Source organism: Girardinichthys multiradiatus, chromosome 15 (genome assembly GCF_021462225.1).
Source record: "Girardinichthys multiradiatus isolate DD_20200921_A chromosome 15, DD_fGirMul_XY1, whole genome shotgun sequence".
Taxonomy (NCBI): domain Eukaryota; kingdom Metazoa; phylum Chordata; class Actinopteri; order Cyprinodontiformes; family Goodeidae; genus Girardinichthys; species Girardinichthys multiradiatus.
The window spans coordinates 8,793,857-8,812,586 of record NC_061808.1 but is presented as its reverse complement, the minus strand read 5'-3'; the positions used below and the strand labels follow the sequence as shown (position 1 = coordinate 8,812,586).

The following is an 18,730-nucleotide window of genomic DNA, read 5'->3' as shown; positions in this document are numbered from 1 at the left end:
TGTGCTGGGTGAGTAGACTTAGGACCAATTAAAAAAACAAGTAAACTATCTCTGAAAGTAAAGGGATGATACAAATAAAAGCAAAAAGAACATTTAAAGTGATAGAAACATGATTAAACAGAAAAGCCAATTGCTATGACAAAGGAACCTACACTGAAGTTTCACCCCTGCACCCTCTGGGTTTCTCTGATTTTTTTTCACCCATTGCCAAATATCCGTTTATTTTCTGGGTTACTCGCTGACTCACTTTAAACAGGTGTGATTTAATCTTCACACACATACTTGGTTACCTGAGCCTGGTTGAAACTTCAGGAGGGTTTTTACAGCTGTGAATGCAATGAGCTGTTTGGGGGATTGTCAAAGTCAGTGCTTAGCTAACGTCTCAGATTTTGTGCTGGTGAAGGTTAGGTAATGTCTCAATGTGCCACGTCCCTTTTTTTGCAGCTCTAATGACTGAAAATTACACAGCGTGGCCAGAATAAACAACAGCTGTGTCACTGGTCCTTGTAATGGTTTGGATATAGCCTGGAATCCCCGGATGGACACTGAAACTAGTCAATTACCTATGAATTTAATAAAAAGTTTTCAAAGGATAATGTCAATGAGATGAACTAAAATACTAAGAACAACCAGGGCAACAAAACAAATTAGATACACAGAAGATGAAGCATCAGAGTTTTTTTTGGTAATTGTAATTCTTCTCTTATATTCAATTCAATTCAAAAATACTTTATTAATCCCAAAGGGAAATTAAATGTTGTTATAGCTCATATTATGAAGGTTTCCTCAAAGAGCCGTTGTAGATCCTGATGGCTGTGGGCAGGAAGGATCTCCTGTAGCGCTCCGTCTTACAGCAGATCTGAAGAAGCCTCTGACTGAAGACACTGTTGTTGTAGGAAATTTTCAGTTCAATTTACTTTATTTATTTGACACCAATTCACAGAGACTTTCATTTTAGCGAACTTTACAAGAAAAACAGGCCCAATTCTTATCCATTTAGGCTGATTATTACAAAACTAAGTCTTTACTAGTGCTTATACTAAAACTAAGAGGGATGCTATTTTTAAACATCATCCGTCTTTCACTGTCTGATAATGTCTTGGTCAACTGGTTCAAACTTCACATCTGTGAATAGATAAGCGTTTCTACTAAGTTATAAAAAAGACGATGAACAGCACCTGAACCTAACCATCTGTCTAAACCAACTTCTTTGTGGTCAGATCTGAATTATACCTTGATGTAATCCTTCGTAAACATGTGACACCATTGTTTTTGGCTAGATCCAGTAACAGCCAATTACAGTATCATATCTCAGTTTATTCAAGTGCAAGCACAACATTAGATCACTGATTTAAAAATAGGCAGTGGTCTTGTTGGTAATTTAGGCAGCAAACACTTACTCAATTACACCATATCTTAGCTACAAAGTTCTCTCAGCCTATGAGCAGTTATGTTTTCATGTGGACAAAGGTCCTTCAACCCTGCATTAACAATTTCCAAATGGAAAAAGAACATTATAAAGTTTTTCTTTCTGCCAGTGAAACAGTCTGCTGAAAATATAAGCTTACATGTATTCGTCTTGGTAAATTCAGGCTGGTTAGATGTTCCAATGAACACACCTAAAGGCAGGATTTATATTGGCACGCCTTGAAGCACCATTCCCACTATACATACTTGTCTCTGAGTTGCTGGAGATTTTGGAGATTAACTTAAGAATGGACAGTGAGTTACAGTGAAAGACTTTCACATTCCCTTTAGAATAAACTAAACCTTAGTTACAAGCACTTTTGTCTGTCATAGACAGCAGAAAATATACATTCAAGCTTTTTCCTCTTGAAGAACATCTCTGTATCCCTACTATATGTGTACTGGTGTCATAATGATGAGCCAATACACAAAAAAAATTAAATGGCTAAAAAAATCTCCACTAGAGAATTCTAGTAAACTAGGCAAACTGTTTTTCTGTGCAGCTCACTTGAGTTATTCTAGTGTTAACTAACCAGAAACCACAGCATTTCTTTACCTCTGTTTCAAACTGTTGTAAAAACTGAAAGGGATTCATAACAATTGTTTCAAGCTTGAAGTCCTCCATCTTCAGAAAAAAGTTGGACTATTAGGGAAAGTTTTCATTCTGGATCAGATTTCTTAGATATCCCACAAGGACTGTCACGTCCCAGTCCTGAGAAAAGGAGGGAAATGCCTAAAAAACACAATTCAAGAAGGCATAAGGCAAGTCCTCTGCAACAAGGCATTCATTTGTTTTCTCCCACATATGTTTTGAGGTTTGCCTTAATTTAAGCATTCACAGATCCTACCATGTTTAAAGAATTTGTTTTACTGGAACATAAATCAGATGATATTTAGCATGCAAAGGCAACTCTGTACCATTTCAAACAGAAATCAAATCAAGGACCACATTTTTGAGTGCAGGCAGTAAGTTACAATAACAAGCTAAATATAGAAAACTGGAGCATAACGGTAGGGGTTGACATGTGCTTTTGATTATTAACAAATTCATCCTCTTTCCATGAGAGCAACAATATGCTTTAAAGTCATGAACTGATGCTGACAAACTGAAAAAACAAGTGTTTTTATTGAAGTTCAACGCAAACCAGTTGCATTTCATCACAACAAGAGATTACAAAAAATAGATGCTTTACATTTTTTTTTACATTTTTAAACACATAAATGAATATAAACAAGATCATGATATTTAACTATGCCATCAACTAACTGTATTGTAACTACTAATTTGATGTTTTTTTCTCATTACATATTTACAAATATACCTATTCATGACATATTTGCCTTTTTATGTTTACATTTTTTTAAATTTGTTAAGTATTTTCATTTATTTTATTTCCAAAACTAAGGTGAGATGATGAATCCTTTCTCATTAGTTAGCTATTTAAGCTGGGGATTACCAAAACATGTTTTAGATAAAAACTGGAGGAAGAATGGCTTTATGGCTTTAGCTGCTCCATGGGTTTGAATAAGACTTGTTCAACCACCATTAATTCCAAAACAGGGTAAAAAACAAAACAACTGGACTTCAGTACTTGTATTTGAAGAAGTTTCAACCCTTTGTCGGATTTACCATGTCCTGGTAGACGGAGACTCTTCACAAGCATATAACCACCATTAAGCTGTTATTCCTACAACACTTAGAGACAATCCGTATTATTAGCATTTTTTTGACATCAATCTGTTTAATGTCAAGAAAGCATTGAAACCTGATTCCTCTTAAAATAATTACTTTTTCTTTCAGTTCATGAATGACTGTAATGACTTCACGCAGGGCAACTGATTTGCACTCTGGATATGGATGGGTTCCAGCTGGGAGGGACTGCTGTAAGAGGACTAGGCAGCTAGTGACTGCTTTGGGATGGGGGAGGGGCCAAAAGTAGCACTTGCTGATTGGTGAGAACAACCCGTGCTTCACATCAGAGCTTCCAAACTTCTTCAACAACAGCTGAAGTTGCATTGTCTTTAAAAGGAATCACTAGACGTTTCTAAACACACATTAAATGTACTTGCTAAGTTGGAACACTGGAAAACAATTGTAGTTTCTTGTGCACACCAAACAGGTTTCTGGTTCTTAAAGGAAACTTTCTCATTCAACAGATTTGTACTTGAACTTGTGTTAAATTTAGGTTTAACTAAAAGTTTTTAAGAGGAACTAAACCCCAAATCAACTTTCTTTGCAGATAAACTGTACAAACTAGGCCTTATGTTACTGTGCTATTTTTTTAATTTCATGTAAACTTGTTTAATTGTGCTTAGTGCTGCCCTCTTTGGGTTGAACGGTGGTAACTGCAGTTGAATTTTACTATTGGTTCAAATGGTACAGCTTGGTACATGCTTATGTTACAGCACATGCACTCGGGTATAAAACCGTCTCACTCAGACACACGCCCTTGTGGTGAGTCAGGAATTGGAACTGCTCCTCCACTTCTGCAGCAGCACCGGCTTTGGGCATCGCCGAGTCAGCACCTTAAGCCATTGGTACCAGCTGATAAGGCTCAGGCCCGCTGGACTCCATTAAGCCTCTCTTTACCTCCGGTGACGAGAGGGGTGAGAAATCCTCCACCTCAAAACTACCAGCGTCGCTCTGCTCACTCTCCATGTTTCAATATGTCAAGTTAAGCTAGTTTCCCTCATCCTTCTGACCACACCCCCGCTTAACCCCCTCCGCTCATCCCCGCACTTGGCAGGACTAGCCAACGCTTGTGCAGCCATTCTGCATAGTAGTTTGAACTCACAGCAATTTTTTTCACATTGGTAACAAGGACCTAGCGCTCACATGGTTCTTCACATGAACACTTAATACTTTCTTGTGAATATTAGAAAGTTTACTTTAGCACCAGAAATGGCTCTCAGGTGTGTCAGATAGCATCTCACGAAACCAATTGTTTTTTTTATTTATTGTCAGTGTCTCCTCATGGGCTTTCTATTTTAAAATCAAGAAAACAGACTGAAGGTTATTTCTTCATTTTCTCTCAAACACCAGCCAGGTGATGAAAGTGTCTTCAGAGTACCTGCTCTGAAATCTATCTTTAAGTGTCAGTTTTTAGAATTAATAAAGTGCTCTAAAGTGGATTTTTTCTGTGTATAGTAAAGAAGCAGATCATTTTTTAACTTCAAGTGATTAACATCTGGTTGCTCTTTCCAAATTTGTGGTTTCCATCCTAGTTTTAAAATGTTTGTTGCCTTAACAAACCCATAAGTCACATTCTTTTCTTCAGGTACATTCTAATCAAAATATTTATTAGGTTACTTATTACTAGCTAATTTGGTTGATACACATGAGCTGTATGAAGAACCCAAGGATATAAAGTCAAATTTTTGCTTATATGTTTTTTCATTTCTCAGCAATTACTCATGCAGTAATTAAGCTGCTTTGGTCTTCCTTATTTTGTTTTTTATAGCCAAGTCTTGTCAAATTACATCCTGAAGCTGGTCTGTTGCATTTTTTATTCAGTCTTCATGACTTTATACAAACCAATTAATGAATACTTATCAATTAAAATCAGTATATCAGTTTATGTCTGATCATTCCTCAGCTTCTTGGTATGAAAACAACATGACCATCAGACTCTTTTCTTCTCTATTGTCTCTTGGCCCCGGAAGCAGGTGTCACAGTTTGCTGTTGAGGCCTGTTTGTGCGGTCATGCATGTACGGCAAGCCAGGAGGTCCAGGTTTACCTGGTGATCCAGGCGGCCCTGCTGGCCCAGGTTTTCCTCTTGGACCTGTATGCCCAGTGATTCCAGGTAGCCCTACTTGGCCCTTGATCCCTGGAGGTCCTTCAGGCCCAGGTAAGCCATCAGGGCCAGAAGAACCCATATCCCCTTTTTGGCCCCTTTCCCCTTTGGGGCCTGGTAGACCAATTGGCCCCCTGGCTCCATTCATGCCTGGGGGCCCTCTGCTGCCAATTGGGCCTGGCTCACCTGGTGTGCCCTTGGGACCAAGAGAACCCTTCACACCACTGGTTCCACGACTTCCTAGAGGGCCTCTGTCACCTTTACTGCCAGTCAGTCCCATGGGTCCTTTTGGGCCACTCTCACCACGGTTTCCTTTGGGCCCAGGTGGCCCAGGAGCACCTGTTAATGAAAAATGTGGTTGTTAATTTGAAAATTGAAGTGAAGCCACAATGTTTTGGTTTTATTAGAAGATTCAAAAAACTGCTGTACCTTTAAGTATAGTGAAATTGTTTATGAGGTTTATGTGAAAAACATCAACCAGCTTCATCTCCTCCATCACCATTGACAGGTTCCTTACATCTATATCTAGTCGATTATTTAGCAGCATGTTCTGCTGCTTCAGCGTGCTGGCCAAGTTCAGCAGTAAGAAAACTGTGGTGTTCATGTTCTGCATAAAAAAGGACATTTGATAGTTAAACAGAGTAGCTGGAGCAACATCATGGGAATGATTGGATAAAACTGTAAATGTTTTAAAAGTTTTCTTACTGTGCTACTTGATCTTGTTAGTCTTCATTCATGCATTATTTGCAATTATTGCTGCTTTTAACTTTGTCTTTTCTGCAAGTTTATTCATTTCATAGAAAGTATACTTGGCCCAGGACTTACATGATTTTCGGGATTGAGTCATTAATAGAGCTATTGCTGCTATTACCCCTGTGGTTCCTTTGTTTTTTTCTTTTTCACAGAATGTACTCCTGACTCAGTGTACCTCTGGCTTGCTGTGTGTCTTCCCCAGATGGAGCAGCTGACTTGGTAAGGTATCTTCATAGAAAGTACCTTCCCCAGGGCTTTCTTGTTCAGCTTTGTGTCTTTCCTACATTCAGTCATTGATGGTGCTATTGCTGCAATTAATTTTCTGTAGTCTTTGTTTTTCATCTCTTTAGAAAGCTCTCCTAGTGAAGTTATTTTCATTTTTGAACTTATGACTGATAATCTTTGTGTATTTTTTTCTTTCCCATAGAAGGTAATTCTGGCTCAGCTGTTTAACGCATTATTTGCAGTTATGTTTTGCAAATAACTTTGTTTTCTATCTTAGTTTTTTCATTTTATAGAAAGTACACACCCCAGGATTTCTGGATGGAGCTATTGCTACCATTAACTTTCAAAACATTTACAGAAACCAGTTACAATAACTCAAAACCTACTTGACCCAATACAATTTTAAACCCCCTTGTTAGGAATAAAACGCAACCAATAACATTAAGAATTTAAGATAAGATGCAAAGTTTCCAATTATAATTATTATGATGCAGTCAAAGATCTTAACAGGACATCCATCCATCCATTGTCTATACCACCTTATCCATTCAGGGTCACAGGGGAGCTGGTGTCTATCTTCAGCAGTCATTTCATGAGAGGCTGGGTACACACTAAAGAGGTCACCAGTCCATCACACGGCAACACAGAGAAACACAGAATAGACAAATATGCACACACATACCTAAGGGCCACTTAGAAAGACCAGTTAACCTAACAGTCATGTTTTTGGACTGTGAGAGGTAGCTGAAGAGGACCTATGCATGCAAGAGAAGAACATGCAAATGCTATTCAGAAAGACCCCAGGCTGGGATTCGGACACAGGACCTTCCTGCTGCAAGGAAACAGTGCAACCAACTGCACCACCATGCAGCCTCTGAGAGGACAATATTTCACAAAAGAAAGTGTGCTCATAACTGTGGCTGTGAAATTCATCATATAATTTTACTATTCTTCAGAACCTGTAGGTCTTCAGTGTGTCTGCCCAGGCGACTCTTGCAGGAGGAGCTCTCAACATTGATGTATTTGTACATGCTCTGGACGTGGCTGACGGTGGCGTTAATGCTTGAGGCAATGGTGTCAATCTCCATCTCGATAGAGTTCAAACGGCCATCTAAGGCTGAGAAACGCTCACCTGTTCGGTTCTCGTAATACCTAAAGGAAACAGTTTACATTTAGTCTGAGGGATATTTTCTCCCAAATCAGTGTACATATAAATTTATCAATGTCAATTTTGGGGGCAAAACGCTCCACAAGTTGTAAGACATATGTTTAGTTTAGAAAGAAATGTAAGCATTTGTGTTAGACATATATACTGCGAGATCAAATAAGCTTTTATGACAGCAATTGATCAAAAGAATGTTTGCATAATGAAATGTGTTTCTGCATGTCACCTTGAGTGATAATGAAGATCATGCATGTTCTCCTCGTTTTCATCCATGAGAGAAGTCACATTGTCAAGTTGCATCTGGAGGTTCATAACCTGCAGGAAGAAATAAAACAGTCTTTGGTTTATAACGCTTAGTAGCCCCTTTCACAAAATAATTGAAGATGAGACGATGCCTTCTTGGTCTTTCTGTGTGGTTGCTGAAACGACCGAGGGTCAATGATGTCAACATGCAGCTGCTACGCCTCAAAGCCACCATGGAAGGTGTTGTGCTGGTTAAACTATGTATGGGTAAGTCCATTTCATGGCTCAGTGGTTATATGTGGCGATGATAGACAGTCTGTGCGTCCAGTCGAATGTGGGTTTTGAGGCCAAAACAATGGGAGCGCTATGTTGTAACATTTGATGTGCATAAACTCTCTCCATTGACACACAGAGTTCTCAAAGACAGAATAAATCACTGGTCTCTGTAGAGTCATGGAGCAATTCAAAGGTTACATCTGTGCAGGTCATGGTCAGCTCTGTTGATAAAATGGCTGGTTGTGAAGGAGACTAAAGTCTGTTTAGTTAATTTGAAAAATACTGCTGCTTTCATGGTTTATGTTGGTCTCCAGATTGATGTCAGGAAACCGACACCAGAAAGGACTCAGCTGAAGGATTTGTTTTTAGATATTGGACCATCTAAAGATACAAAAACTTTGCATTTTGAGTACTAAAAGAATTTAAAATTAAAGATGTAACCATTTCCTCCAAGCAATAACACCTTCATCAAACCAGCTTCCTTCAGAAATATACCAGCCTACTTTAAATCTAGTCTTACCTGTTGTGTAAGGTCGTAGATCACCTCAGAGGACATGGCCATTCTCTGCTGATCTATTATGATGCTGTTCTGAAGGAAACGCATTTTTTGAGAGGTGCTGCTAATGTTGGATTTGATGGTGCTCAGAACTCGACTGTAGTTCTGCCAATCGCTCGTAAACTGCTGGAGAACAGCAGTCTCATCGTCTGCTTTTTTTTGGAGGGCATCTATCCACATTGTGCTGAACAAAGGAGAAAGTAACACAGATATGAGGTGCAGTGCATGAAACATTAAACTTTGATTATGTTTTTTTAAGAAAACAAAGGCATGTATAAATGGAAAAGGAATTGTGGTTCCAGACTGAAACTTTCAACAACCACTAGATGGATTACAGAGTCAAAATGTACATTTATATTGTATGCTGTCCATGCTCCTCTCTGCTGCTCAATCACCTCAGTGCCACTGTTGTGTTAATTTGTTGTGCCGTTGCTATTACGTCATACTGATCCTCCGTCAGAGATGTCATCTTTTCCTCTGTTTCATCAATCACCTCCTTCCAACCTGCCACCTGATTTGTGAATCTCTCCAGAGACTGGTTGAGGAGCTTCAGTGACATGAGGTGGTTTTGGACTTCCCGTGTCAGCTTGTTGCTTGCGGCTTTTATAGTGGTTTGTGTTTGGGAAGCCTGATCCAGGAACTGGGTAGTTTTAGTAATCAAAGAGAGATTAGTCAGACTCAGAATATTAAGTCCTTTTACTCATTTTATATATTTAATAGTGTTTGTTCAGTTTTTAAATGACTGTACTAAACAAAATGAAAAACCTTCCTCACTTTGAATTTGGTTTAAGATTAGTCATACCTGCTCTTGACCCAGTATCATCTTCTGGATGTCTTCAAATTCTCTCTTTAGCCTGTTGATCTCTTCACTGTAAAAGGAGACATCCAGGCAGTCTGAACTGTTAGAAACAGACCTCAGATCTAAGACATGAAGGTAAGAAAGGAGGTGAAAGGGAAGAGCAAAGAGGCAAGATGAATAACAGCAATAGCTAAGTGAACATTACAGACTTTATAAAGACTATATGTGAGTTGGATGGTATATATTGGTCAAATGTTCAAACTATAACTCAAAAACTGTTTTTTTTATTTGTGGAAAAAAAATTGTAATTTTTTTTAAACAACAGATTCAGAAGTTGTATCTATAAGATGAATGAAATGAGCCCCCCACAATGTGTTACGACTTATTTACAGAGGCAATGAATATAATAAACACCTTAAAGATCACAGTTTAAGCAAACGTCATAGTACAGACTATTAACTCTTGTTTTTAACATTTAAAAACTACGTTTTAGTTGTTTTATTTGTAGGCAGGGCAACTGATACTGCAGCCAAAACTGGAAAATAACTGGAGGCTTCTCTTAGAAATAAAGTACAGTACATGTGTCACTCCACAAATTAAAAAAATCCCTACCGCTCCCCAATAGTTGGTGCTATAGTGGTAAATGCATTTTGGGTTATAACTTAAACTGTAAGCACAATACCATCAACACTCTTTATGTATAGAATCTAAAGATGATTGTGCATAAAACAAACTAGACTCCACCCTTCTGCTGAAATGTTGTATGCGCTTCAACAAAAACATGCAAAGCCTTCTAGCAAAATCTTGCCCAAGGGTTTAAGCCTGAAATCTGCGTATCGTCTTTAGAGATAAATACAAAGAGTCTTGTGGAGGCTGACCTTTGAAATCTTAGAAAATGAGAAAGTTGAATTGCTAAAAAGTCAGTTGTGCATTTCTCAGACATAGTGACAGATGTTTAGATAAAATTAAAAAACATCCCAATGCAATTATTTTGTTTGTATATTTGTAACCAGTTTATATTTGACATTAACCATGTTTTTAATGTTATTATTTCATTGTAATATTCTGTTTATGTCCTGTCTTAAATCTTATTCTTGCAATGTGCATAAGAATTGTGTTTAATTACCAATAAAGAGCATGAACCTGTAGAAAAACTGTTCTAGTTTTATAGACTTATATATTTACACCGCAGATTCATCCAACTGTGTCCATAAGAATAAGTGCACAAATTAATTGCACAAATTGTGTTTGCATGGCATTTGAAAATTTTGGAGTGCTTTGAAATTCAATGAAGTGCCAAGTTGTTCAGCCAAATTTTGACTTGAGAAAAGGAAATATTTTACTAAAGCCTAAAAGAATTGCACACTGAAGGTATGCTTCCATGGCATAACATTTTTAAGCTTAGAATATAAACATCACTTGTAGCTGATCTGCCAGATATTAATTTGTCTGTTAATTCCTTATTTGTTTGAAACCATGAAATGTAGAAAAAACTATTTCTAACGCATGTTACTTTACCTTCTATTCCTTCTTGAACTTTTACAATCTTCTTGTTGTATGCTGATTCTTCTTCTGACAAATTGTCCACCTTTCTGAACACTAAAGACACAGAAAAAATGAAAGAATTAAAGAATGACATGAAAGGTCATACGTTTTCATAAATTTTATTTGTTTGCTTAATTTCATGATTAAGTGAGAGAAAAACAGAGAATAATACCAGTTAGATTAAAACGTATACATTTTCCAAATCCACAAATTATTAACACCAACTAACCTTCAGTGTTAACAGGAAATCGGAAATATTAAGCTTTCATTAGCTTACAAAACATGGACAAGTTATTGTTTTACCTGCTGGCCGGGTCTTGGCCCCTACCATATATCCCAAGAGAGAACTAAGAGTTTAGTGGGTGTGAGAGTTTTGTGTGTGCAAGCTTATATTAGGGAGAACGCAACAATGTGTGGTGTGTATTTTCATGGTATTTTTCCCATTTAAGCTCTGACCTAGAGGATTGATGGAAGTCTATATAATAGGTTGTTTGCATAAATACAGATAAATGCTTACACATGTCCAGCACATACTATCTCTCAATTGTCAGTTGTATTAGACTTCAAGATGCAATGATATGATAAAAAGGGCTAATACTATTGGTTACAGATTGTAGAAAATTACTTCAGTAGAGGTAAGAAAATATTTCTGTTATTTAGTCAACAACGTGTTTTTTAGAGTTATTTTCTTTTACAAATATTCAGTTGAGGAGCTGCATGCTGATACAGTTGGTAGCACTGTTGCCTTGCAGCAAGAAGGTCCTGGGTTTGAATCCTGGTCTGGGGTCTTTCTGCATGGAGTTTGTATGTTCTCCAAATGCATGCATAGGTTCCCTCCGGGTACTCCGGCTTTCTCCCACAGTCCAGAAACTTGACTATAACGTTGACTGGTCTTTCTAAGCTGCCCTTAGGTGTGAGTGTGTGTGCGCATGGTTTGTCCTGTGTCTCTGTGTTGCCCTATGAATGACTGTTGACCTGTCCACGGTGTATCCCACCTCATAATGTGCTGAAGGTTTTCATGAAATTAATGCTCCATCTTCATTATAGAGATATTTGACTTCATCACAAAAGGAAAATGTTTATTTGGTTACAGTCAACATAACATGCCACACTCCCAGTGTGCAAGGATATTCGAACAATCCAATGAATTCAGTGAAATTTTAAGAATTAAAATACTTTAAACAAAAAGCAATCACTGATCGTTTTAATCCAAAAAATACATCTGCAGTTTATTTGAATTTCATTTATCTGTGTGATATCTTGAAAAATATCTTGTTTTGGTTCAAGAGAACATGCATATGTGTTTATCCTCATAAGTTAAGAAATAAACACAATAGCTACAAATATAAGGACACATAGGTATTTACCTACAATCTCCATTATTTACTATTGCTGCAGTAATTGAATGGTTTAACACAACTGGAACTGTGACAAAGATGACTGTTCCAAGTTAACTGTTCCAAGGATCCAAGTTAACTCATGTCTTTATAGCTAACCATTAGTTGGCCACAGCTTAATAAGCTTAATAGTATATTTAGATATATTTGTGGCCTGTCAACTGATTATAATCTTAATTTACGATCAACAATCAAAAATACTAAACAGTTGGTGTGTCTATTTACAGCCTGATCATGGACAGTTTAGCGATACACAATTTGAGTCAACCTTAGACCTTAAAGGACATTGTGCAGTCTGTTGTCATGATTCCTGCACAACAAGAAGTTAAATGTACACACACAGTTCACAGTTTACTTAAAACAACCCCAATGTTATTATTTTATCTACCTGAAAACATGTTTTTATTTTGAACTGGTTTGGATCACTCACCAGGCTTTAAATCTCTCAACACCAGTTAAATATAAAGATTTACGGCGCTTAGTTGCAGTAAAAAAACAAAACACTGCTAATGTAAAAAAAAAAACGTTAGTGCTGAGTGGCTGTCAGGTAAAACACACCAGGCATGGTCTGCAATTCATAAAGACTCAGCAATGTTTGGCAACGTGTTGCTTAATATTACATATTTCAGCAATAATGAGTTGAACTAAATCAGACATCAGTCATAGAGGATGTTTTTTTTCTTCTGTGAAGACAGAATCAGGGACAAAATAGCAAAACTAAAAGTAAAACAGAGCTCACCAAGTGATGCCAGAACTGCAACAGTTATGATGAGGAAAGCAACAAAACCATACAGGACTTTGACAGCCAGCTGGAGAGAGTGGCTTTGCTGACATTTCATACAGCCAACTCTTGAACGACCTGGATATACACAAAGGTAATATGATTAAAGGTACGTCTGTCAATAAACATGTGCACAACAGCTTCAAATGAGTGAATTTATGAATGGTATTAACATTTTGTTAACTTTAAGCATCTGGGGAATCTGTTGCAACATTAAGCAGTGCTCTTTTAAGTAAGTCAGTAAGTAAGTAAGTAAACTTTATTTATATAGCACCTTTCACAAGTTGAAAACCACAAAGTGCTTCACAATAAATACAAGCATAAAAAACACAGCTGATACAACATAAAAAAAGGACTAATAACAGAATACATGTACAATATATGTACAAAATATGGATAGTACATGAATACATCATACATCATAAAACTAGTTAAAAGCCTGTCTGAATCAATGAGTCTCCAACTGCTTCTTAAAAGAATCAACAGAATCAAGACAACACAAAGATGAAGTTAATGCATTGCACAGTCTGGAGGCCACAGCTCTAAAGGGTTTTCCCCTCTGGCCTTAAAATGTGTTTGTGGAATTATTTGACTGAAAGATCTCCAACTACAGAAGAGTGACTGGCTGTGTAAAGTAAGAAAGCTTATAGCAGAAGTTTGATCATTTCATATATGTACAATTTTCATTCACATTTTCTTGGTGAGCAGGACCTGGTTGGCTGCTGTCTTCATACTGCATTAAAATATTGCAAATCTGCATGCATGTCTCCTCACCTTAGCTTTAACCTTCAAAACAAGTCTTAACTCATAGAGTTGTGCTTGTAGACCCGATTGTTTTCTTGTCTCTTGAAGAAAAATGGAACATAGCAAGTGTATAAAGCAGAAGGGCATGAAGATTTACAGAATGCATGAAAATATTGCCAGGAGTGTTTTTAAGAAATCTAAAATTTATGTTTCTATTTATTGTAGTCCATTTTAAATGTCAACAGGTGGTCAAAGAGGATTTATATCAATAGGAGTCAAAATATGGATAGTATTTCTTTAATAATTATAATGAATAATCTTGGAAACTGACAACAGTTAATATGTGAATATGTTGTTGATTTACGGCTTTTTGTTTGGTTTGTATGTAAATATCCCGCTGCTGGTTGCTGATTTCTTTTCTTGGCTGTGCAGTTCCTGCTTGATCCTAACCGCTGCTTCCTGGACACCGACTCTGTTCTCTGATCAGATGTACTTTGTCCAATTCATTGAGTTACCAAATATGTTTATGTTCCAAGAACTGTTGCAGTTTTATTCATGATTAGTTAAGCAGGTTTTATATGCTCTACCTTCAGATCACACACTGTGGTAGACCACTGAATAAATGAAGGAATTATAGAAGCATTAATAATACCATATTCAAATTTGTTTTCTTGTGAAGCTCACCTCTGAAAGAAGGCATCTCCTCCTCCTCGCCCATGAAGTCCTCATCTGAGGGGTGAAGGAAAATGTAGATAGTACAGTTTTAGGTCACAGTTTTTTTTATTGACAACACTAATGTTTGCTTCATAACCCTGTCGGTTTGATACAAAACAACAAAGCTGTGTTACAGTCCCTAACCATAACAGCTGAAACAGTGCTGGCACCCCTTTATTATTTTCATATTATTACTCATTGTAAAAACTGATTTGGCTTTCCATCCATCCATTTTCTATACCCGCTTCTTCCATACTGGTTCACAGGGGAGCTGGTGCCTATCTCCACCAGTTTACCCAGGACAGGTTGCAAGTCCATTACAGGGCGACACACAAGACAAAAAACCATGCACACACCCATTCATACCTAAGGGGAATTTAGAGGGACAAATTATGTTTTTGGACTGAGGGAGGAAGCCAGAGCACCCAGAGAGAACCCATGGATGCAAGGGGAGAACATGCAAACTCCATGCAGAAAGAGAGTCAAGGAGCCAGGAGTCAAACTGAGGACCTTCTGGCTGCAAGTCAACAGTGCTACCAACTAGAGCCTCGTTTTGGTTTTGTTTTGGTTTTCTTAAAAAAAAACACACACACATACTCACACAAAATAGCCCATAATCACAAGGTAGAAAGGATATTTTCAGACGTTTTTTTGCAAATTTGTAAAGTAAAATGCATTTATTTTAAAATGATAAGAACAAAAGTATTTACACCCACAACATAGCTTCATATTTTGTTGAAGTTACTTTCAGCAGTCACAGCTTCAAGACATTTTGGGTATGTATCTACAAGCTTGGCACACCTGTTTTAGGTACTACCGACTACTTCCCATTCTTTTATGGAGATCCTCTCAAGGTCATTCAGATTGGATGATCAGTGTCAGTAAAAGCCATTTTTATGTCTCTCCAGTGATAACTAAGTGGATTTTAGTCTTGCTGCCATTTCCGTTTGGCCACTACATTGAGGCCTAATTGGTGGTGTACATTAGCAATGCTTGACCTTCTGGATGAATGTTCTATCTCCACAAGGTAACATTGGATACTTGGTCAGCTCCCTGACCAAGGCCCTGCTTCCCTGATAACTCAGTTTAAGGCAGCCTTAACTGCAGGTTAATTGCAGCATTGTAGGTTCATGCTCCCTAGCATTCTAAGGATCATACTGATGGTTTGAAACTTTTTCCAATTATTGCAGGCCACATGATTTTTTTAGGACGCACAGTGCTGCTAAAATGTTTTTGTATCCTTCCCAGAAGTTTGGCTTTGATACAATTCCAGTCTTTGAGGTCGACGGACAATTCCTTGCTGGGTTTCTGCTCTAATACTCGTACTCGTACTCGTACTCGTCGTCTTCCGCTTTATCCGGGACCGGGTCGCGGGGGCAGCAGACTCAACAGAGACGCCCAGACGTCCCTCTCTCCGGACACCTCCTCCAGCTCCTCCAGGGGGAGCCCAAGGCGTTCCCAGGCCAGCCGAGAGACATAGTCCCTCCAGCGTGTCCTGGGCCGTCCCCTGGGCCTCCTCCCGGTGGGACGTGCCTGGAACACCTCCCAAGGAAGGCGTCCAGGAGGCATCCGGTATAGATGCCCGAGCCACCTCAACTGGCTCCTCTCGATGTGGAGGAGCAGCGGCTCTATTCCGAGCCCCTCCCGGATGACCGAGCTCCTCACCCTATCTCTAAGGGAGTGCCCGGCCACCCTACGGAGGAAGCTCATTTCAGCCGCTTGTATCCGGGATCTCGTTCTTTCGGTCATGACCCAAAGTTCATGGCCATAAGTGAGGGTAGGAACGTACACCGACCAGTAAATTGAGAGCTTTGCTTTTCGGCTCAGCTCTCTCTTCACCACAACGGACCGGCACAGCGCCCCCATTACTGTGGCAGCCGCACCGATCCGTCTGTCAATCTCCCGCACCATTCTTCCCTCACTCGTGAACAAGACCCCGAGATACTTAAACTCCTCCACTTGAGGCAGGAACTCCCCTCCAACCTGCTCTAATATTTGCTGTCAACTGAGAGACGGTACATAGACAAATGTGTTCTATTTCAAATCTTGTTCAACAACTGAATTTACCATAGGTGGATTCCAGTCATATTACAGAAGCATTTTGTAAAATTCTCTGATTAAAAGTTTATAAATACATTCTCCCATTCACAGGTGAGGGGAGAACAGAGCAGGAGATCGACAGACAGATCAGTCCAGTCGCTGCAGTAATGAGGGCGCGGTGCCGGTCCGTTGTGGTGAAGAGAGCTATGATAAAGCGGAAGATGATGAGTACAATTACGAGTACAAACGTCTGAATGCATTTTACATTTACATTTTTACATTTCTATGTCGGTACGGGCTGTTTTGTGTAGTTGTTTTAAGAAAAAGTGAATGGGTGTCGATGCTTTCTAGTGGCATTAAAAAAGCCCCCTTCATCAATGATGCGTAGCCTTTTTGCCTTTTAAAAAACAAATCAGGTGTGATAGTTTTAAGCAGGCTTTTTGTTTTCAGAAAAAAGTTAGCAAATGTTATAGTGTGAACGAATACAAGGACAAGAAAACCAATTGCCACTCATGGGCTTCACTTCATTATTATTAGTACCTTTGAAAAGCTGGTTCTCGTATCCGCCATTGTCTGCAAAATAGAGACAAAGATACAAAGCAAATGTTAGAAAATCTAGTCAAGTGAAACATTTTTTTCTAACTCTATCAAGTTTAATTAGTTCTATCAAACCGCAACAAACTATCTGCTTCTTCATCTCTCCTACAACGCAGCATTTGGCCCCAGCCTTGTTTTGTCCTGCTCAAATGTTTTCTCAGAGCTTTTCCCACTCAGAAAGCAGGAAAGCAGCTGTAGGTTGTGTGCTGATTCCTGAGGGATTTTTGTGTGTGTTAAAAGTCTGAGGAGGTTGTCATCACAACTATTGTAAAACCACAAGGGCTAATAAACCTAAAGTCAGTTTTTATTAGGGGTCCCACAAAAGGATTGGCTTCAGGTTTTTATAGCTGTAGACTTTACAAAACTTGTCATCAACTGGACACCTTCCATCTCCACACCTCAGGCTATGATGAAACAGAACCTGATGGTATGGAAACACATAATTAAACCACAGGGGACTGGGTGAAGAAAAAGGACAGCGGAACATCCTTATATACAGTAAAAGGTTTGACAAGCACCTGATGAGAGATAGTTGGACTTTACAGTATGGTCTGAGCTGGTCTTTATGCAAACAACGTCACACTGGGCTGCCAGACTGCTGAAACAGTGTCATATAGTCATAATATTGATATTACTTTTCTTTCAATCTGAAATATTTGACTTTGCATTCACGTTTCTGAGACAGATGTGGTGCTATTAAGTTTACAATGCTGGCATTTTGCATTTCTTGAAGCCACAGATATATTTGTAATATATTTATCAGATTCAGTACCGCATTGTTAAAAAAGAAATAAATTAAAGAAAAAGAATAACAGTAAGCTCTGCTCATTATCACAAACTGAATCTTCCAGGGAAGGAGCATTATAAATGAGTCAACTCCTACTAATTATTTTAATTTTCACATTCCTTGAAATACTGGGCGAGGAGGAGAAGTAGCAACCATCTTTCAGTCCAATTTATTGATTAGTCCCAGACCAATCAATAGCTACAACTCTTTTGAATATTTAATCCTTAGTTTTCCTCATCCAAATTGCAAAGCACTAAAACCACTTCTGTTTGTTGTTTTGTACCGTCCACCAGGCCCTTACTCTCAATTTTTAGATCAGTTTTCAGACCTTTTATCTGATTTAGTGTTAAATACAGATAAAGTTATTATAGTGGGAGATTTTAACATTCATGTTTGACACTGAAAGTGACAGCCTAAATATAGCGTTTAATGCTATCTTAGACTCAATTGGCTTTGCACAAAACATTAATAAACCCACCTTTGTCTTCATACTCTGGACCTTGTGCTGACATATGGCATTGAGTGTAAAGACATAACAATATTTTCTCATAACCCTGTCCTGTCTGACCATTTCTTAATAACCTTTGAGTTTAATTTAACCGAGTACTCCCCACCTGAAAGAAAATTTCATTATAGTAGATCATTATCAGACGATGCTGTAACAACCTTTTAAGAATCTGTTCCTCTTTTAATTTCCTCATTATCACAGAAAAGCACAGTGGAGGGCAATAATTTAGTTTCTGCCCCTTCACAAATTGACTCTCTTGTTTATAGTGTTACTTCATCATTGCGTGGTGCATTAGACAATGCAGCTCCCTTGAAAAAAAAGGTAATTATTCACAGGAG

At 38.4% G+C, this 18,730-nt stretch overlaps 1 protein-coding gene across 2 annotated transcripts in view; it reads right to left on the bottom strand.

The window, feature by feature from the left end:
• Positions 1-2,574: 2,574 nt before the first annotated feature.
• The window catches only part of scara3 (scavenger receptor class A, member 3), a 33,826-nt gene continuing 17,670 nt past the window's right edge, over positions 2,575-18,730 (bottom strand). For both annotated transcript variants that reach the window (XM_047388651.1, XM_047388650.1), the window contains exons 2-12: positions 17,041-17,073; positions 14,431-14,475; positions 12,961-13,080; positions 10,798-10,878; positions 9,283-9,401; positions 8,876-9,120; positions 8,445-8,664; positions 7,632-7,720; positions 7,200-7,392; positions 5,692-5,869; positions 2,575-5,601 (exon numbers count right to left, since the gene is read on the bottom strand). In XM_047388651.1, the coding sequence (XP_047244607.1) occupies positions 5,108-5,601; positions 5,692-5,869; positions 7,200-7,392; positions 7,632-7,720; positions 8,445-8,664; positions 8,876-9,120; positions 9,283-9,401; positions 10,798-10,878; positions 12,961-13,080; positions 14,431-14,464 (1,773 nt within the window). In that variant the 5' untranslated portion in view covers positions 14,465-14,475; positions 17,041-17,073 and the 3' untranslated portion in view covers positions 2,575-5,107. The remainder of the gene's footprint in view (positions 5,602-5,691; positions 5,870-7,199; positions 7,393-7,631; positions 7,721-8,444; positions 8,665-8,875; positions 9,121-9,282; positions 9,402-10,797; positions 10,879-12,960; positions 13,081-14,430; positions 14,476-17,040; positions 17,074-18,730) is intronic.